This window comes from Squalius cephalus, assembly GCF_949319135.1.
Source record: "Squalius cephalus genome assembly, chromosome: 12".
In the NCBI taxonomy this organism is placed as follows: domain Eukaryota; kingdom Metazoa; phylum Chordata; class Actinopteri; order Cypriniformes; family Leuciscidae; genus Squalius; species Squalius cephalus.
Window position 1 is genome coordinate 15,026,105 of NC_137133.1, and position 22,086 is coordinate 15,048,190.

The 22,086-nt window shown below is 39.1% G+C and overlaps 2 protein-coding genes and 1 long non-coding RNA gene across 3 annotated transcripts in view; 2 read left to right on the forward strand and 1 right to left on the reverse strand.

Annotated features, from left to right (window-relative positions):
- LOC307168726 overlaps window positions 1-22,086 on the reverse strand; it is a 90,631-nt gene that overhangs the window by 68,014 nt on the left and 531 nt on the right. The window contains exon 2 of the long non-coding RNA XR_013822964.1: window positions 3,219-3,357. This is a non-coding gene — a long non-coding RNA (uncharacterized lncRNA). The remainder of the gene's footprint in view (window positions 1-3,218; window positions 3,358-22,086) is intronic.
- Window positions 12,427-14,399, forward strand: jun (Jun proto-oncogene, AP-1 transcription factor subunit). The gene has a single exon (XM_079888926.1). It carries the CDS (start codon window positions 12,776-12,778, stop codon window positions 13,703-13,705), a length of 930 nt encoding a protein of 309 aa, XP_079745052.1. The 5' UTR covers window positions 12,427-12,775; the 3' UTR covers window positions 13,706-14,399.
- Window positions 17,044-21,476, forward strand: caiap (CARD- and ANK-containing Inflammasome Adaptor Protein; the record flags this gene model as incomplete). Its single annotated transcript, XM_079889245.1, has 2 exons — window positions 17,044-18,441; window positions 20,116-21,476. 2 exons carry the CDS (start codon window positions 17,044-17,046, stop codon window positions 20,965-20,967), a joined length of 2,250 nt encoding a protein of 749 aa, XP_079745371.1. The 3' UTR covers window positions 20,968-21,476.

Here is a 22,086-nt window from a genome sequence, read left to right on the forward strand (position 1 = left end):
CAAGAAATCGAAAAAAAAGTGTGAAAACAGCCTGAAATGGTCAGAGTTGGGTATTTTAAAGAGGCCTTAAGTAAAAAAACTAAACAATGACCCTATTTTAAGCCACTGGTTTCTGGAAAAACCCATTGTAGATTATAAACGATTTCAAGCAGTCTTGAAAGTCTTTTACTCATCAAATGTCTATCGGTTTCTCCATCTCGGTTGCTTGCCAGACTGAGAACGTGCACTGTCACTCTTGTATCACAGAGAGATATAACCGAAACTCTCTCCTTAGGTCATGCACTTACCCCTCACGTCTTAAAGCCTGTAAATGTTTCCCACCGAAACTGAGAAACACGAACACAGAGACACACAAGTGCGAGAGAGAGAGATTTTCGCTCTGAGGTGGGGGTCTGTCGAAGTTGCCTGCCACCATACGGGGTTAAATGGTGTGGAACAGGTTTGGCGCAGAGCGACACATTGTTGGGCACCTGTGCAAACAGCACAGCCCATCTGAGCTCAGTGAGTCGCTGCTGCCTAATAGCTATCGATCATTCTGCTTCAGCAGACACACACACACACACACACACACCTCTGTTAGAGGCTCTGACACAGGCTGGCAGTTAAAAAAAATCAAACAGGCCCTCTGAATTATACAGGCAGGAGGGGGGACGCCAGTCTGTCAGATGTCAGAATTAGGCCCAAATGAGCGTCTGGATCTCAGCTGGACTTTTCCAGCGCAGTGGGCCTCTAGTCCAAAGAGAACAAGGTAATGGGACTGGGGAGGAGGTCAGGTTAAGAGAACATTCACCTGTAAGCAGACGAACTGGAAGCGGGCCAGTCGCAGAGGTCGTCAGATTTGGATTTGAGCGTTTGGCAGCCTCACAAAGCTCCACATTGTGGCCAAAAGAACCTGTTGAATGTGTGCGCATTTTAAATAGGCCCGTTGAAGTTTAACATGCCGCAAACATAAGGGTGTGGTGGATTTCACGTAAATACTAGTGGACACATTCGGTTTCGAGAGCGAAATTAGCGAGACACATAACAGACATGTACACTCAGACATTACCCACTCTGGAGTAAATCTATGAAAAGAAAAAAAAAAAGAAAAAAAAAAAGATGAAATCAAAAGATTAGACCTCTAATGCAAACTGAGATTTCCACTATTATGGCAGTAACTGACAGGTATATAGGCCACCGAGCAAACCTGTTATTTATTTATAGCGTTCAAAGGTTTGGGGTCAGAAAGATTTTTTTAATGTTTTTTCAAATGCTCAGCACAGCTGTATTTATTTGATTGAAAATACAGTAAAAACAGAAATACTGTGAAATATTTTTTTACAATAACCTACAATTAACCTATAATAATATATTTTAAAATGTAATTTATTCCTGTGATGGCAAAGCTGAATTTTCAGAATCGTTACTCCAGTCTTCAGTGTCAGAAAATCATTCTAATATGCTGATTTGATGCTCAAGAAACATCTCTTAATATTAGTATCAATGTTGAAAACAGTTGTGCTGCTTTATATTTCTTGGAAACCTTTTTATAATTCTTTGATGAACTGAAAGTTCAAAAGAACAGCATTTAATTGAAATAGTTTTTTTTTTTTGCATCAATGTAAAAGTCTTTTCTGTCACTTTTGATCAACTGAATATCCCCATGCTGATTAAAAATAATAATAATAATAATGTTTATTCTTAAAGGGTTATTTCATTACTTCCGTTACCAGAAGCTAGTGATTACAATTTATGAAGTTCGAATTAAAACGCATGACTTCAGGAGGCCTTTATTAACCCCCTGGAGCGGTATGGATTACTTTTATGATGGATGGATGTGCTTTTTTGGGCTTCAAAATCTAAGGTACCATTCACTCCCATTATAAAGCTTGGAAGAGCCAGGATATTTTTTAATATAACTTCGAATGTGTTTTGCTGAAAGAAGAAAGTCATATACACCTATGATGACTTGTGGGTGAGTAAATTATGCATTCATTTTTGGGTGAACTAACCCTTTAAAACGTGATGTTCCAAACCTGCTTTACTTTGTTTCCCCAAAGAACATATTTTGAAGAATGCCTTTGTCTACATAATGAAAGTCAATGTGGTCCAAACCAACAAACGAAATAGACATTTTAAACCACTTTTGTATCCACAGAAGAAAGTCAGTCATACAGGTTTGGAACGACACATAAGGGTGAGTATTGATGATAGATTTTTATTATGCTTTTAATTAAAAATATAGGCCTATTCTTAAATCTGATTATCTTACATACAGCTTTTGCTTCTTTAATACAGAAATTAAACTTATTTAAGAATATTAAATTCTTTTTTTTACAGGACAAAAATACTAATTAGGAAAACAATTGCTGTGTTTGACAGGTATGACAGTGACGGGTCTATTACCCTGACGTTTCCTTGAGATTCAGAGGACATAACGCATTTCCCAGCGTAAGTTACAGCTCAATGAAGGCGTCAATGAACCGAAACAATCAACGAGAAACAGAACTCCACAGTGTAAACCTGAGCCTCGATTAATCAAGATGTTTTAACGACAGCGCTAATAAACTCAGAAAACGCACTCCCGCTCACCTCCTCCACGCCTCCGGGGAGACTTCGGGGAATCACAGTCTGTTTTATAGCTTTATTAATTAAAAAAGCCTGCTGAGATAACTCTCAACATGTCATCAAACAGAGATGAACGGCAGCTTGCAGACGTTACACATTGGCGTTTTTTCGACCTGATGGAGAAGGGCGCATGCTGATGGATGAAAAGTCCTGCTGTCAGACAATATTGATAGTGTAACACCCCTGTCTGTGGCTATAAAGAGACATGAAGGTGACAAGCTGTAGCGCATCCATCCAGGCAATTCACACACACGCCAATGACCAAATGATTTGACATAATATTTCAACCTTTTATGTCCCGCAATGAATCAGAGATAAAAGGCTGAGCTGACGTTTAAATCTGCTTTTTACAATATCTTACTGACATCGAAATTAAAAGGAGAGGTCTCAAGAATCCATTTCAAGATCTAAAATACGATCGGGAACACATGTCCCTGTTTAAAACACTTCGCATGTCAGATCATATTTTAACCAGCGCAGGGAAGTCTGCAGGGTCTATAAACTAAGAAATGTACTCTCGGTTCACTTGATTTTCATTTTAGTGCTTCACAAAAAGTCACGATAAAATAACTCACAGAGCAATAAGATCACTCCACTGAGGTAATACTGACCTTTAGATGTGGCGATTCTGCTCCAGATCTTTCTAAAATGGCACCACCATTAATGCGCTATAATTGGCCTGTTTTAAAAGGGTCAGACGACTCGGAGCAGGGCCGCTTGTAAGTTATGCTTCAGGGGTATCATCAAACTCTGAAATAAAGCAAACAACATATAGAGGGAATTAAAAAGTCATTTATTGCTAATCTAGTACTTGGTTAACAATGTGAGCACATAATCAATGGCCAAATAAGAGTCCTATGGGTTCAAATGGGCATACTATTATACTGGTCTTTATGTTGTTAATGTTAATGAGGCAGTTTTGGCATAACCAAGGTTTTTCCATCATTCCCGGGACATTACAATCGGTTCAGGGTCACGTCCGTGGTTTGCACAAAGGTTTGTTTCAACTGGGTGGAGGGGGCACATGTCACCTTGTGCGACTGGGAACATTTGTCGCATGTAAGCATAAACAATGGAAGTACTTTGACAAACTGAATGAGGGTGAATTGAGGTGCTAATGCTTAATTCATTTCTGTTCATTTGAGCCCTCTTTGCCCAAGTCAATCAGTTTGTCATGGCTTAATGAACCTGTAGCGATGTCTGCGCGCGCGTGCGTGTGTGTGTACCTACTTTACTATATTTTGGGGACAAATTTGTACCCAGAAGTGACCAAAACGTGTGTGTGTGTTACAGCTCTGACCCAAGAGCTTCTTCTGCAGATCATTTGCTCTTAACCATCTACCCACCCTCATATGTTGTGAAATGTGACCGTGTTTAAAATTGCGCTTGTGATTCTAAAAGCATTTATGATTCAGCCTAGTATTTACACAGGAAACATTCAAAATATTCAGTCAAATAATATGTAGACAAATGCAAGCTCACACATTGGCAGGCCAGTAAACTTGACCACAGTTACAGCTTTAAGGAAGTGTAAACGTAGGGATGTTGGCTCTGTCTCATCTCCTGTCATTTGTTGATAGAGACGTGCTGCGGAGAGCAGAGAGCTGGACTGGCACGTCCTTCTGCACTCAAAGGAGTGCTGTGAGACATGCTGAGAAACAGCTGTCCCGTCTCCTTCATAGCAGTGCCTTTAATTATGTCTGACCTACAGAGAAAAGAAGAAACCCGCCACGACCTCACCAAAGCACAGCGCAGTCACTTTCCCCAATAACACCAACTGACCATTTCATAATTCAAATGAACGAGGTGGAACGGCAAAAGAATATTAAGACTGGTACGATGTTTTCACAACTGCTTTCCTGTTATTATTTTTGAGTTGTTGATAAAACTATGAAGAAGAAAAAAAACACACCGTCCACAAGGACGCAGCTGGTTGAGAAAACAACCCGTAGAGGAACCTGCCTTTTTTTTCCCTCTCCGTCAACAGCTGAAACAACAGCAGTTCTTGGAGGGAAAGCCTTTGTGTTATTGGTAATCATTCTGACACCCGGCCAAGCAAAAGAAACTGAGCCATGCGTCATAAGGTTCCAACCTACAACCTCTCAGCCTACACACACCAGCAGCAATCTCCCTTAGCGCAAGACCATGGGCCCACAAAGACCCTCTCTGGAGAATTTACTCGCTTTGACTAAAAAGAGTCATTGTTTCTATATAAAACCGGGCAGTTCTTAAGTGATTACCACATGCACATACACACTTAAAAAATAAAGGTTCCAAAAGATGAATATCACAGTGATGCCATAGAAGAACCATTTTGGACATCCCAAAGAACCTTTCAGTGAACAAAGTACTTTCTTAACCTAAAGAACCCTGTTCCACTATAAACAACCTTTTGGCCAATGGCAAAGGTTCTACATAGAACCATCAATGCCAATAAAGAACCCGTATGAGGGAAAACTAGGGCTTAGAGTGTGTTATTGAGCAAAACAGTTGGGAGTTGGTGGAGCGTTCGTGCTGTGTGACAGAAAACGCTCAGGAAGTTCACTCCTCTCACGTGGGCACTGGGTTTTCTGGAAAGAACAAACCAACACAATGGAGCTCCACTAAAACTGTTTTCAAGGCAACGGATTTCCTGCCCTAGTTGTAGTAAGGATAGCCATGCAGAGATTGTATATGAGCGCGAGTGTGTGCACGAGCAGATAATGAAATTGATACAAGGCTAGAGCCGAACGACTAAAAAGACAAACACAACATTCTGTCTTATCAGAGTTAGCCTGAGCATAAACAGTCTCTGTTGATAGGAAAAAGAACACAGGATGGCGTAGGTGGCAAAAAGAAGAGGAGAAAGAGGAAGAGAGTCCATATTCTGCACAAATACAATGGCACAGGTCACACCCCCACTTCAGTTCAGCTGGGCTGCAGAGAAGAATATGAATAAGAAAAACAGAATGTGTTTCTCCAATATGAGGGTCAATGACAAATAAGAGTGGGTTACACTTTATTTTAAGGTGACAAGCCTACACTGCACTTACTCAAATAAGTACTGAGTAATATGAATGAACTACATGTACTTACAATAGAGTTACGGTTAGGGTTAGTTACTTGTAATTATGCATAATTTACTGTTATTACTATAGTAAGTACATGTAGTAACGTGTAACTTTGTCACCTTAAAATAAAGTGTTACCTAAGAGTGTCCACAAAAAAGAAAAGGAAAAAAAAAAACTTTTAGAAATCAAGTTTAAAGCACATGTGCCATATTGTTAGTTAGTTGGTTTTATATTGTTAAGAAAAAAATATGTATAAAATTTTCAAGAAAAAAATCTAATTTCGTCATTTGGTGACTACAAGAGTCATTTGGTGAAACCACAATTTAAAATGTAATAATATATTTCCTTACACCATGAATACATCTTAGAGTATACACACCTTAATCATAAATAAAATGGAAAGAAGAAATATATTTTTCAAAGTATTGTTTTTACAAATATAATGAATTATTATATTAATTATATGATTATTCATTAATATCATTAACTTTTTGAGGGTTTGCATCATATGACATTTTACAACCGGAACTAACCTTTCTTTGTAAAACAAAATAATCCTATTATTAAATTATCTGATATTTTAAGAGCCTTACTGACTTTTTTCCTGCATGTTGGTTGCACCACATGACATAATATTAAAATATTAATATGCTGTAAAGTAGTTTATAAAAAATATTATATATACTAAATATATACAGTGTCTGGTCATTAATACATGAAAAAGTTTTTTTTTTTTTTATAAAAGTTGGATTATAGGCACTGTGTAAATACAGAGCTTAGGACTCTCAGTGACAACCTCAGTGAAACCACAAAAACCTGGACGTCACAAAATAACCACAAAAGCGCCTTCCGCAAATGGCAGAGAAAGATGTTATCATAAACCACATTAGTGTCTCACACTGCTGCCAACTATGTGGTGGGCACGATCACGGCTGGTAAACTTAAGATGTGGGTCTGCGCAAGTATTTTTTCAGCCCCTGGTGAATAAGCATAATAAATACCCCAAGCATATCAATCCCAAGATTTCCAACAACTGTCCACCATATGTCCGCCTGCAGAACAATAAATTACATTTTTCTTAAAAGCTGTGCTACCCTTAAACTCAACAAAAGCACTAAAAAATGCAAGTATATTTAAAGGAGACATCAAACACAATGCATGTTATGGATCAATTAGATTATGTTTTCTATTTTGCCACTGAGGGATCCATCTTTGCGTGCAAGTTTCTGTTGTCAGGGAGTTGCTTCATTTAAAGCACTAAGTAACAACACTGAACATGGAGGTATAGTATAGAGTTCGTCTTATCTCCCTCTCCACCTGTTCCAGTTTGTTCTATTTTTTTCTTCCTAAGGAAATGGTTATGAATGAAAAGCCACATGCCTTCACAATCAGCCTTCTTTATCAATCTTTCATTCACTGTAATTCAAAATTACAGGAGTTTATGAATAGATGAATGAGATGTATCAATATTTCAGTTGGTTTAAATTCAGTTATGAACAAACATGCATCTCAAAACATCTCTGCCTTTGTCCCAATGGAATGTGTTATGAAACACTAAAAACTGAATGAGAGTGAGGTAAGATAAAGACAAAAACTGGAGGTGAGGCTCGACAAAACAATCCAAAGTGAAATAAATGGCTTTCCAAAACTGGTTGAGATTATCAGTCTCTTATTAACTAACTTGAAAATACATAGTTCTCTAAAGAAAAAATAGACTATTTTGTGAAGTCTTTTTGTTTAAATGGCAATCAGATTTGGCTCAAACTATTAGATTCAATTAAAATTTGGTATCAAATCAATAACAAACTCAATTAAAAACATTTGAGCTTTTTTTTTCTCAGTTCCAGTGTTTGTGTAATAACAGTTTTGCCTTTGTATGCCATTAGACCTTATGTAGCTCTTATGTTTTGTTGTGTTTTTTCATTTTTATTAGTTTTTTTTTTTTACATCTATATAGTTTGTATTAAGTTTATTTAGATTTATTTATTTTATTACTTAAAATAAATTAAACTAAACATTAAACTAAACTAAAACTAAACTAAAGGAAAATCAGAAATGTTGCTAAAAAATAGCTAGAATATATAGATTTTATATATATATGTTGATATTGATATTCTGTTTTATTTCTGTTAATGATTAATTTCTGTTAATGATGAATATGGATTTAGTTTAGTTGACTATAATAAAAGTCACCAGGTCCATCCTAAAATGTATATCCGATATTCAACCATGATAAAATGGGTGATAAATTGCCAAGTCTTAAAGTAATAAAACACCTCAATTCAACAACTTGCAAACTTTAGAGTATATTTACACGACAATAATGTACTAAAAATGGAAAAGATTTTCCTTTGCTTTTTCGCGTACAGACGCTAATGTTGTCAAAATGATCTCCGTTCACACGGATCCACGAAAACAATTAAAAACGCTGTATTCTTCTGCTAGGCCAGTAGTTGGCGATGTTACTTTGTAAAGAAACACTACGCACCCATAGACTGAACACATAATACACATGCACATGACATCACCCTCACAAATTTGCACTTAGTTTACACTGAGACTATAATGGTAACGCTTTCAAAAACTTGCACTTTGAATAATTTTTTCAAAAGTTTGCATTTTCAGGCCTCGCAAAATGCTGTTGTTGTAAAAACAAAAAGTTTTTAGTAGAAAACGGTGTCATGTAAACTGCCCCTGCATCATTCGTGTCTGTAGCACAATTCCATTTATAACACAGTCCTGACTCTAATTATGAGCAATAATAAGGCAAGCATCACTAAAACTTAGGTAGTGAGGTGATTACTGAGCAGTGATCCATAAAAGAGCCTATTCTCTTCCACATTAAAAAAAAAAAAAAAAAAAACACTCTATGACCCCCACAGGGTTACCTGTCCTGTGTACTCTTTCTCTCTGTCCTGCTAGCGCCAGTGCTCTGATTTACTCTGACTGGGAGACAGGAGACGGCCGTTAGGATGGCTGTGGAGTCCTGACAATAGGCCTGGATACGACAGGATTACTCTGTGACCCTTGACCAGCCCTCCATTAGGACCCTGGTGATTTCTAACCATGGGCTCGAGGGCAATGAACTACAGAACACTAATTACAGACTAACAGTGACAGGCCTGGGACCACAATGGGCTTTTATGAGGGATTGGACAGACTGGCATTAAAACAGAGAAGGGTGCAGCAGGGCAGGGGACATGACCGGGCAGCTGTTCCTCAAGCTCCGCTCGCCTCAGATATAACATGATTCACAAACTCAAATGCACAGCAGCAACACTGCTCACGATATTAAAGTAGACCTAATGCTTATGCCGAAGTTCTCGGAGATCATTTTCACTAACATCGAAAACTGGGATGTAAGATAGCGCCAGTATGACGCGAAACAGAGCAAGTGTGCGATGTGATACGAGAGTCATAAAAAGTAGCACGGGTGATATACCAACACAATCTCAATTAGTATGAATGATTATCCGATTTCATTCATACAGTTTTGTACAATTTGCTTACGCCCAGTGGTGTTGTTTATGATGGGGTTTTTTTTTTCATTTTTTTTTCAAAACAATAATGTTTTCGTACAATTCATATTGTACAGCTTCATAGAAAATCCCCAACTTCACTGTAAAAAAAAGTTGCTTCATTACATTTTTAGGTACAATCAACTTTATGTTTAAGTCATTTCAACTTAAATTACATTAAACTAACTTAAAAATGAGTTGAATCCTGTATAACTTATTAAAAAAGGTTGAAAATTGCTTAACTTATTTTGATGAGTTAAAGCAATGTAAAAACATATGTTTTCATAACTTGTTGATCATATAATTTTTTAGTGTTGTAAAATAGTTGGATGCTGGATGGCAATCACGTGTTCCAACTCACCATGTAATATTAATTGAAATAATGAACAGTATAAATATCAAAATATAATTAAGAGCATTATATTTCGAAGTAAATGATCCGCCAAAATGAAAACAATGGCTAAAAATACATATCAAATCTGGAATTCACGAATAAAGAATTCAAGAATGCACCAAGCATGTAATTAAAACACTACTCCTTTTGGATTTATTTTCTTACTAGGCGTGACCTAGGACAGAACGTAACTGGATGTCATACAAGGACGAACAAGTTCTAGTAAAACAAAACATTCCCATTCTACTAATGTTAATGGAAAGCATGGCTGATTTAGATTCTGAAGCAAACACACCCTTTAACAATAATATAAAAAAGTTTAAACCTGTTTAACAACACAGCAAATTACAGCTGAGTGAACATGCATGTTTGTATGAATCCAGCGCAGTGTGTTCGGTTTTCACAAATTCAGCATGTGTTACTAGTCCGTCTGGTCCGTCTCAGAGGCGGGTAACTGGGCGATATTTACACAAGACCCTCCTCATATACGGACGGACCACTGCTGAGACGGCCAGAGGTACTGCAAATAACGACAGGCCACGTCAATGAAAACAGCCCATGGATATCTGATATTAACCCAACAGCCATATTAAAGGTTATAGTATATACACTGATGTATAAATAATTGCTTTTTCCATGGGTGCAAGGGTAACGGTGAAGCCTGGTCCATACCAGCCTCTAACTGGGTGGCTCAGACACTGAAAGATATAACTAGTGATCGCATAAACATTCTCTTATACACATAAAGAACATTTATATTAGGGTTACTGTCACACACTATAGATATAACTGCTCTACACTGCGATTGTATTACTGTAAATACAGTTTATGTTAGGTGAAGCAGGTGATAGTGACAAACTGTCACTTTAAGGTGAAAGCCAGAATAGTCTAGATGACACATGAGATTTAAAAAGGAAACATACACCTGGATTTCGTAACACACTTAAATATATGTAACAAAGTACACCAGTACGAAAGGTGATATGAGAATACAAGGCAATCTAAAAAAGGAAAGAAGCAAACAGACATAGTGTGTGGAACTGGTTACATTGGCAAGCTGCCATCTTCTATGTTTGGTCTGGGTTGTGCTGCCCAAACAAGTTTCTATCAAGTACAAGAACACAGATGATTTCCTCTGTTGTAAGTGACTATGGACATCCCCTACTGCCTGCATCATCTGTGGTGATCAGAAAGAGGATCAGGATGCTTCAGTCTGGTCATGACCTTTAATTTACAATAAAAGCCCTCGTCTGACCTTTGTGCACTTCAAATGATCAAAGATTTATAGAAATAGAAATCCAACAGAAATTCCAATTAAACTGTCAGTAAATATTGCATAATCCATCCAAAGGCCACATCTCAAGTGACTATATACACAATCTATTAACATTATTTTGTATAATTTAGGCTCATTATAAAAAGTATAAATTGAGATATTGGATTTAAATAAAGAATATTAAATAATCATTTAAATAAATAAATAGATATGTATGAATTGGCTCGTTCTACACTTTGGTTAGTTCATATGCTTTTATTTGGTAATTCGTGTATGCGTATGCGTATGTATTGTAATAATAATAATAATAATGTGTGTACTAATGTTATCTTAGATTCGCTAAAGTAATGACTTATATATTACGAGTATGAACTCAAATTCAAACAGCTTTATTACCATGTATTGCCAAAGCATTAACTGTGTATTAAAGTCTATATTTTGTAATCAGTGACGCGCATTCGCGCAATGTCATGTTTACGTGCACGAGCACTTGATCTGTCGCAACAAAGTGAAACCTGCCAGAGACTATCGACAAGTCCTGGTGGTCACGAAAAACGTGTCTTATAAATGTTATGTAGGTCTACTATTGTTCAGACTTTTTAAACTATATTTATGCTATTCCTACATCAAACGGTAGAATCTGAGTCATATTGTTTAAGGAAACAATTACAGATAGGATACAGGACAAAAGCATACCTCCAAACGTCCATCTCAACATTTAATCCAAATAAATGTGTTAATACATCTTTACTTAAGTGTAAGACTGGTGTAAATTGAGTTAAAATATCCCAACCTAGCATGAACCCTTCTTAAAAGTAAGCTACTTAACAACTGTCATGTTGAACTCGATTAGTTCGCGGTTGTGGTTTAAACAGTGACATTTAACGTGTGTGTGTGTGTGTGTGTGTGTGTGTGTGTAGTTTTGAGAGGATCCCTAGAGACGGTGGACCTTGTGGCACGCTGTCACTCCACGAGAAGACACGCCCCTTTTCAAAACCATTGGCTGACGGACGGAGCAAACGCACTTTGCTACAAAACAGCAGACAATTGCCCTGTTTCTTCGCGCCACACGAGAGTGTATCTTACTATCATATATAAACAATTCATATTTACTCGTCCGGTAAACCTGACAGTGTTTAACAGTTCACATGTCATGTTATTACGGACGGCTGAGTCTTATGAGACGCACGAATGAAATTGCCCAACTCTCAAACATTCTTCATACACACATACTGCCTCTTCTTCTTAAACTGAGACGTCGTGACGTGAAAGATTAAGTTACAAAAGTAACACGTTATACATTACTCGGCTTCTTTGTATCCCGCCACTGCCACAGTCTAAAACAGCTAAGCGGGTAACCAGATATTCAAAAACAATACGTAATCCCACAATGCACCGCTCCTTCGCCTTACAGCATTACCTCATCCCATCAGCCACCGCGAGAAGAAGAATCTTCTGGGTGGTCGTCTAGGCAACGCGCCTTATCTGAAACTGCGTTCCGCCCAGTAAAGCGCCTCCAGCCAATAAGAGGCCGCGCGCATGACATCATCGCTATTTTTAGTGGGGCAGCGGTAGCAGATAAGGTTTGCCTCCACGCTGGAGAAGCTCAGAGTATACAGATCTCGCCACAGTGAAACATCTAGGCAACACACACTTGAACTAACATAAACAAGAACACTTTTGGGCTCCGCGCTGTTTAAACACCGGCATCTCAGAACGGCGCGGCGGAGGAAGAGCCTCTATCCGCGAGACGAAGCAGAAGAACAGCTCGGGACACTGAGCGATAACTTTACGCAGTAAGTTTCTCGCGGGACGGGGAGTTTACGGAGCGAGCTCTAAACTTTGCGACTCTTCTCGCTTTTGTCTCCGAGGACACTCGCTGAACTTCTGACAGACTGTTTTTAAACGAAAAAGTTTCGTTTTCTCTTCTATGTCTACCAAGATGGAAACTACTTTCTACGATGACTCTGTAAACAGCGCTTTCTCTCAGCATGACAGCGCCGCTTTTGGATACAACCACAAGGCTCTGAAACACAACATGACGCTGAATCTGACCGACCCGGCCGGGAACCTGAAGCCCCACCTGAGGGCCAAAGCCAACGAGATCCTCACCTCGCCCGACGTGGGGCTGCTCAAACTGGCCTCGCCGGAGTTGGAGAGGCTCATCATCCAGTCCAGCAACGGCCTGATCACTACAACGCCGACTCCGACCCAGTTTCTGTGTCCCAAGAACGTGACCGACGAGCAGGAGGGCTTCGCGGAGGGCTTCGTGAGGGCGCTGGCCGAGCTGCATCACCAGCACATGCCCAACGTCACCTCGGCTCCCCAAACGACCATCAACAACACCATGGCACCCGTGGCATCCGTAGCAGGTGGCGCGGTGTACAGCTCGTCCATGCGCCCCGATCCGCCGGTGTACGCGGACCTGAACACTTTTAACCCCGCCACCAACCCCGCGATGAGCTTCACGAGCGCGCCGCCGCCGCCGCACAGCGTCAACGCGCCTTTGCCCGTCCAGCACCCGCGGCTCCAGGCGCTGAAAGAGGAGCCCCAGACAGTGCCGGAGATGCCCGGCGAGACCCCGCCTCTCTCCCCCATTGACATGGAGAGCCAGGAGCGGATTAAAGCCGAGAGGAAGCGCATGAGGAACCGAATCGCCGCATCCAAATGCCGGAAGAGGAAACTGGAGAGGATCTCCCGGCTGGAGGACAAAGTCAAGAACCTGAAGTCGCAGAACTCGGAGCTCGCGTCCACCGCCAACATGCTGCGCGATCAAGTGGCCCAACTCAAGCAGAAAGTCATGAACCACGTCAACAGCGGCTGCCAGCTCATGTTGACGCAGCAGCTGCAGACCTTCTGAGTGGAACCGGAGGACATTTGAGTTCACTTAACATGGACGCGAGGGACAAACTGCGAGCCGGCGCGACTGCTGGCGTTAGCCCGCTGGGACCGGGACCGGGAGCGTCCGGCCGGCCGCGTGCCGTAAAAGGATGTTCTGACTGGACTTTAGAGGAGGGCTAAACTTCTCCAACTCGGTCCGACAGAGACAGCGACAGAGAGCATGAGACTCACTCTGTTACATGTTTTACTTTCTGACGAGAAAAGAGACTTGTTCACTTCGAGCAGGTTGTGCATGGACCTGTACGCTCCAGAGGAGCGCTCAGTATTATAGGAGTAAAACAGGGGACACGAGTAGGGATATTCATGTCTGGCTCACCAAGCAAGAAGTTCTGTCCGCTAAACTCTTGCCTAAAAAGCTGCCTGCAGACTTCCGAGTTACACATTGTACTTTTTTGTTCTTAAACTGAATGGAATTGACTTTTTTTCTTTGAGTTAGTCCAACTTCAGCAGTTTCTTTTTTTCTGAAAAAAAAAAACAAAGTTCATTAATGAGGTTTCACTCATTGTTATTTGTAAATAAGATCAACCAGGAGTACTTAAGTTTACCATTTGTAAGTAAAGTATACAATATAATTTTTTATGTTTGTTTTCTGAGCACATCAGAAACTAATCAATATTTATGAACTGTAATAAACTATGTGAAACGAAAAACAATGTCTCTGTTTCTCGTGTGTGTGTGTGTGTGTGTGTGGGGGGGGGGGGGGGGGGGGGGGGGGGTGTGTGTGTTCACCAAGACAAACAAACGTGTTTTTGGGAGAGACTGTTTTGAAATGTCCACATACATTGAAAAATGGAGCTGATTATGTCCAAAAGTTCTGTCAAAAACTACAATAATTGAACCCATAATAGTCATTCAACGGTAGCCTAATACACATGATAGCATGCATTCTGAACTGATTAAAGTGTGAAATGAAAACCTCTTACAAACAATTAAAGCTTGTTTTTAAGACTTCAATTATCAAAAGATTGAAGCAGCACTTAAAACTTGTTTGTCAGGTGCAATAACGCTGAAATTAACGAATCATCTTCAAACAATTCAGTACTAAATTGTTAAAACGAAGTATGCATGCCTTTAATCACGTTATTGTGTCAACTGAAAACACAAAAGTTCTCAAAGGTTCATCATGATAATGCAGTGTTCAGCAGCACACCTCTTTGCACCAGCAGAGGGCGCCATCGGCCTACACTTCATCAAGCTGAAGCAGCCACTTGTTTCTTTTGCGATTCCAGTTTCTTGGAGTCTGATCAGACTGTTAACTTCGGCGTGACTAAACGCCAATAGAAGACACACATCTTCTTTAAATAATTATACTATACATGGTATGATTCTTAAAAATAATCTCACCGTTATATTTGTTTTGTGGGGAGTTTTTTTTTTTTTTTTTTTTTTTTTTAATGTATGTCACCATACACAAACGAGGCAAGTAAAAAAAAATCTCATTTCGTATCCAGGTCACCAACACAGATTAATATTTAGCATCTTTCAGATCCTCTTATTTCACCGCCCAAACTTGGCAAACGATGACATCATACCGGAAAAACGGCACCTACCTATCCATATAAGGCAAGCGCGCGGTCGGAAGATCTACGTCATCTAAACTAGTGGGTGTGTATTACGGGAAGAGGAACTCCTCAGACTAAATCTCCAGAAGACTGACAGACCTTTAGTGCACTCTTTTGGAAAAAGGGGATTGATCATTGACCCGGCGCATTATCAAATTGAAGCAAAGTGAAGCAAGGACTTTACTAAAATACACGACACATATTCTATTACCAACAAAATATGAGCAGAATCTCTGAAAAGTGGCCTTTTTATAGTAGGCTATTAACAGTACAAACATGTATATATATCAGTATTGTGTGGCCATATACATACTGATTTGAAGTTCAACAAACCTAAAAGTAGATTAGTCATAATAAATTAGTTTTAGCTTGATTTTAAAAACTTTTGCCATTATCATTTTTTGTCCTCGTACCATATATTTTTGAAAATGTCAGTCAATTAGCCTGTTAGCATGTGTGGTAAGTAAAAGTGTCATAACATTTATAAATATGACAGTTTGCTCAGAAATGTTATGGAAATAATACTTCAAAAGAATATAGGCTACTTAACTGCAAACTGATTGTAACATTTTCGGACACTTAATTGTTTGTTAGATACAATTAATGAAAATGTATTATAGTTTAAATTTATATTAAATGCAATTATTTTTGACCGACTTTATATGTAATTTAGAGTTACTTCTATTGTCTTTAAATTATACTTTAATGTAATTTCTACAATTGTAATGATGAAATTGCAATTTTGTATTTAAAATCTATGAACTTCAAATAGTGAATAACTACAGTTAAAATTATAATGAAGTATTTTACAATGTTAGTCAACACATGAAAATAAGTTTACTTTAAAATGTGACAAAATGTTATTAAAACAAAAATTAAAAAGTTAACTTAAAGGGATAGTTCACCCAAAAATGAAATGTCATCATTTTTCTCACCCTCATGTTGTTCCAAACCTGTATGAGGTTCTTTGTCCTGTTGAACATAAAAAGATATTTTGAAGAATGTGTGTAACCAAACATTTGGTGGACCCCATTGACTTTCCATAGTTTTATTTTCTCATACTATTGAAAGTCAGTGGGGTCCATCAACTGTTTCTCCATCAACATTCTCCAAAATATCTTCTGTTATGTTCAACAGGAGCAAGAAACTCATACAGGTTTGGAACAACATGAGGGTGAGAAAATGATGACAGCATTTTCATTTTTGGGTGATCTGTCCCTTTAAGTGTGAAAATGTACTCTCTTTAAGTGGCCTTTATTTCATTAATTTGAAGTAAACTACAAGTGCACATTAAAAACAATTAAGCACTCTTCTTTTAAGGGTAATATCTGATTCAAGATCAAACTGCAAGGGCACTGTTGTAAACTCAAATACAAAAGACAACTCATGTCATGGTTACAGTATCCACGCGCAGGTTTCTTGTAATAGAGAACTAGACCATGTGCACTTAATCAGAAATGTTAAAATGCTATCAAAATAGGTTACCAATGTGCTTTTTTCTTTACTTCATAGTTATATTAACACTTTACTTCAGAAAATTACAAAACCTAATGCAAATTTTTACTATTGTTTACTTCGTATTGTTGCTAAGAGACGTTTTTTTTTTCTTTCTCAGTGATAAAGACATAGAAAATCAGGTTCTTTCAGGCGCAGGACTGCTTTGTCATGTCCACACGTTTCAGTTTACAGAAGCTCACTGCTTTCCTTCAGAGCGCTGAACCATCAAGAGGCTGACATGGGTTCAACCAGCTTTACCAATCCCTATGCGATCGAAGTCATTCGCATGAAGAAAAGCGAGCTGGTCAGTGGCATTTCAAATACAGAGGATTTGCTGGATCTCCTCATTGCAAACGGAGTTCTTCAACCCGACAGCCGAGCTATGATGTCCAGCATCACTGCGCAAGAGGAAAAGAACTCCAGGATGTTAAATGTCTTGATCGCGAGAGGAGAACGTGCTTGCCGAATCTTCTTCTACCCTTGTCTGAAAAGAGCGGAGCCTGACCTTTACCAGCACATGAGAACTTACGTGGGTGGGGTTAATGAGGGCATTAAAGATGCACGGAGACAGCTGATTGGATATCTGCTGGAGAAAGACAAACAAGGTCTTGTCAAATACTCAAAATCAAACAAGGAACTTAATCCTGAAAGAATCCAGCCGAAGTCTATACGGAACGAGGCTACGTCTTCAATAGAACAAAAACAAATCCCGAAATCTGAAGAAGATCATGATGCCATCCTCAGAGCCATATCCTCAGGTGATCTCCATCTCCTCCAGGAGCTTATCAAAGGTTTGGATGTCAATAGTTCTCGCTCGTCCTCTGACACTCTGCTACATCTCGCTGCTGAATATGGGAAGGAGGCCGTTGTGTACTTTCTGCTCAGACAGGGGGCGAAACTGAACCTAAAGGACACGGAGGGCCGTACTGCCCTGCACAGAGCTTCAGGACGGGGCCATACTGCTGTTGCTCTGGCCCTTGTGAAGGCCGGGGCCGACATCCATGCTGCCGACCACACGTCAAAGACACCTTTGCATCTGGCTGCTCAAAATCAACATGAGAGTACGGTCAAAGCTCTAGTGCTCGAAGAGAAGAAAAGCCTCAAGAATCAGACAACAGTTCTGCACATGGCGGCCATTGAGGATGAGGCAAAACTGGCAGAGGTTCTTCTGAGAAACGGCGCTTTAGTAGATACCCGAGATGGTCAAAGGAAGACGGCTCTCTATCACGCCGTTCGCCACGGAAATGAGAAAACCGCCGCTGTGCTGTTGAAGGCCGGAGCCCAAGTGGACTCTGTGATCGTGGATGCTGCCTTTGAGCTGAACAGAAAGTCTCTGTTGTCTCTGTTTTTGCGGTATGTCCAGATGTCCATGTCTCAGAATGAGATGAACTCGGCTCTTTTTAAAGCGGTACGGAGGAACTTGGACGGGGTCGTGGCTGCGCTCATTGATCATGGTGCAGATGTTAATAGTTTTAATGAGCTTGGATACACACCTGTGCTTCTGGCCGCGGAGCTGGGGAATGCGGAGGCCTTCAAAGTGCTGGTCTCAAAAAAGGCCAGACTGGATGAGAGACTGCCAAACCAGATCTCTGCTCTTCACCTGGCCATCCAAAGTGGCAGCATGCAAATAGCACAGGTAAATGGCTTAGCCTTTAAATTAAATTTCAATTCATTTTATTAAAAAAATATATGCACACACACACATATGCATTATCAGGGGTTTTCAACCTGGAGTCCACAAGGGGATGCCATTGAGAGGACAAAAAAACAACAACAAACAAAACGTATTTTTAGGGCTGTCAAAGTTAACTTTAATATTTTTAATATAAATTTAATATTTCAATGCAATATTTATAATCTTAAATGTTTTATATTAATTGTATATGTCTATCATTTCATTCTGCTTTTTAAAGACTGGTCAGAAATCAAGAAACTAATTATGATCAGTGCTAGTAATTTACATGTAATCTGGATTATGTAAATAGATTTAAAAAATCAAGTACTTGTAATTAGATTATATTACATTTTAAAATACTCGTAATCGGACTACAGTTACTTTTTGATTGATTACTTGATTACATGTTATGCTCACAATGGAAGTAAATTATTCATTGATTCCACTTCATTGTTATATTCTAAATTTGCCTTTCTATAAAAGTCTACTGCTTATACATTCAGAAGGTCTTCCAGGTTTGAATTGCACACACAGACCAGTAATACCAGTACTGGTAACGCTTAAGTTTAGGGTCCAATTCTCACTATTAACACGTTGCTTATTAGCTTGCATATTACTAGGATATTGGCTGTTTATTAGTACTTATAAAGCACATATTAATGCCTTATTCTGCATGAACATATTCTACATCCCTCAATCCTCAATACCTAAACTTAACAACTATCTTACTCACTATTAATAAGCAGTAATAGGAAGTTTGAGGCAAAAGTCATAGTTAATTATAGTGAGAATTGGAACCTAACCTAAAGTGTGACCAATGTAATATATATTTTTTTTCTCTTTGTATCTTCATATCAATATGGTACAAGATTATCTTATTCAAATCAATGTGATGAATGAATCAGGTCAAAAGTAACCTAAAAAGTATTCAAAAAGTAGTTCGAATACATTTCCTAAAATTTGTAACCTATACCTGACTAACTTTATTGTTTTTGTCATGTGATTTGGACAACACTGTAGTCACTGACTACAATGTAATCTAGCACCACTTATGATTATTTTATTCTACTGACAGCCCTAGTTTTAAAATAAGAAAGGAATCATTAAATAATTAATAAAATCTCTAAATCCTCTATTTTAAATCATTAACAATAGCTTAAGTATTTAAATAAATACATCAATTAAAAAAAAATGTTTTTAGATTGATATACGCACACACACACACACACACACACACACACACACACACACACACACACACACACACACACACACACACACACACACACACACACACACACACACACACACACACACACACACAAACAAAGCTGTATGAGTTTCTTTCTTCTGTTGAACATAAAAGAATGTTGGTAACCAGACAGTTGGCGGTAGCCATTGACTTCCATAGTAGGAAAAAACAACAACATGGAGGTCAATAACATCAACTGTCTGGTTACCAACATTCTTTTAAAATATATTATATGGTGTTCAACAGAAGAAAGAAACTCATAAAGGTTTGGAACAACTTGGAAATCCGAAATGTAATCATCTACAGCAATAATAAAAGCTGCTCTTTAAGTCACTAAAGTACATTATAAGTATAATAATCTGAAATCTTCTGTTCTAATCCAGATATTGTTGGATAAGGGCACAGACCCCAACATCAGTGGCCCTAAAGATCAGACCCCTCTCCATCTAACTGCATTACATAACCAGCCAGCGTTGATGGCGCTGTTGTTGCGTGTGGGGGCTCAGATTAACTCTCTCACCCAGGATGGGCTCACTCCCCTGCACCTCGCGAGCCAGAGCGGTCACTCTGAAGCGGTCGCCCAGCTGCTGGAGGCCAAGGCTGACCTCTGTGTCAAAGACAAACAGGGGAGAACAGCCCTGCATTGGGCAGCAGCACAAGGGGAGGCGGGCGTCATACAGCTACTGCTCTCTGCTGGGGCCGATCCCAACGCCTCTGAAAAAGAGAAAAAGACCCCACTGCACCTGGCTGCCATGCAGGGACACACCAAGGCGGTTTCGGCGCTGCTGGCCGGTAAAGCCAAAGTCGGAGCTAAGGACATGGATGGCTGCTCTCCACTGCATTACGCAGCTCGAAGCGGGAATGAAAGAGCAGCTGGCGTCCTTCTCGTATCTGGTAAGAACATGAATGTGGATGATAAGAACGTGTGGAGAAGGACTCCTCTGCATTTAGCGGCAGAACATGGCCATGAGCCGCTGGTGGGCCTTCTGCTGGAGAACGGTGCCAAGATCAACTCCCTGGATAACAATAAAGACACACCACTGCACTGCGCTTGCCGTGACGGGCATGTGGAAACAGTACAGAGACTAATAAACTGGACAAATGGAGAACGAGCCAACCTTCAGGCAACTAATAAAGTTAAAAAAACGGCCCTGCAGGTGGCAGTGTTAGAGGACACACCGGCTCACCAGAACATAACTACCCTGCTAAAGAAGAAGATGTTCCTTGTGAAATAATTAGAAGAAGAAGAAGAAGAAAACTGTATCTTCATAAAATACGTTTGGCAGAAATGTTTGCTAAACTGCATTATGAATCAGTGACTTTCACCCAACCAGCTAGCAGCTTTCACTCTTTTTGCTTCATCAGACTAATTTTACAAACATGTACTTTAAATTACATTTAAAGTACAACAGAGACTGTCATAATTAGCTAAATGTATAGCCTACTAATATTATCTAACGCTTAAAGTCAGCATGAAACAGAAGTTGCCATATTCGTCTTCCCTATTTTGATGTGATGTTCCAAGTGAAATGGCATCTTGAACAAGTATTTTTATTTTTATTTAATTTTGTCTATCAGGAGTTGATTGGTTGTGGTTTGCTATTGCTGTGATGTCATGTGAGTGACAGGTTGTCCGCTCTCATGTCAGTAAACACGCCATCAGAGAAATGAAGAGATACAAGAGGGAGGGAGTTATCTTGATTAAAGATTACGAGGGCAAGTGCATTAAAAAATAATAATGATGTGCATGGATAAATATTATTTTTAATTTACACTGCAATATTCCATAAAAACAAGAAGTGTCCATTTTGATTTCATGATGACTTTAATGTTGCATGATAAAGCAATCCACAGTTTCATCAATAGGTGTCACTCAAATCATGCATTTGGGAACCTTCACATGTAAAAACACCTACAGTAGGCTATATGGTAAAAAAAAAAAAAAAAACGCGATTTTTTTTTTTTAGGTTTTATATAACGCATTGTGCGGATTTCTGTGGAAACGCTTATCTAAATATGGGCTAGCTAGCTAGCTAGTTGTCACATTTTTCACTCTAATGTATATTTCTCAGGGTATATCTATTTTCGAAGTCAATTTCTGTAACTAAAATTAAAAGATTAAAATCTTGCCTACAAAAAGCTACTGAACATTAATCCTATTAATGCCTAGAAAAATAATCCACAAAACTTTAAGATGGTTTTGTTGAAACCATCCAAAAGCCACTCACAGAGAAAACACACGTTTGTCTATTTAGACGTTTGACTCAAAACCTTATAGTTACTCAAACGGTTCTTGTGACAACAACTGATGTAAACATAATACTTTTTACATATGTGGGATTAAAGGATTGACG

What these genes read in the sequence shown, in the direction of transcription:
- jun (XM_079888926.1), top strand. Translation starts at nt 12,776, where the DNA reads ATGTCTACCAAGATGGAAACTACTTTCTACGATGACTCTGTAAACAGC.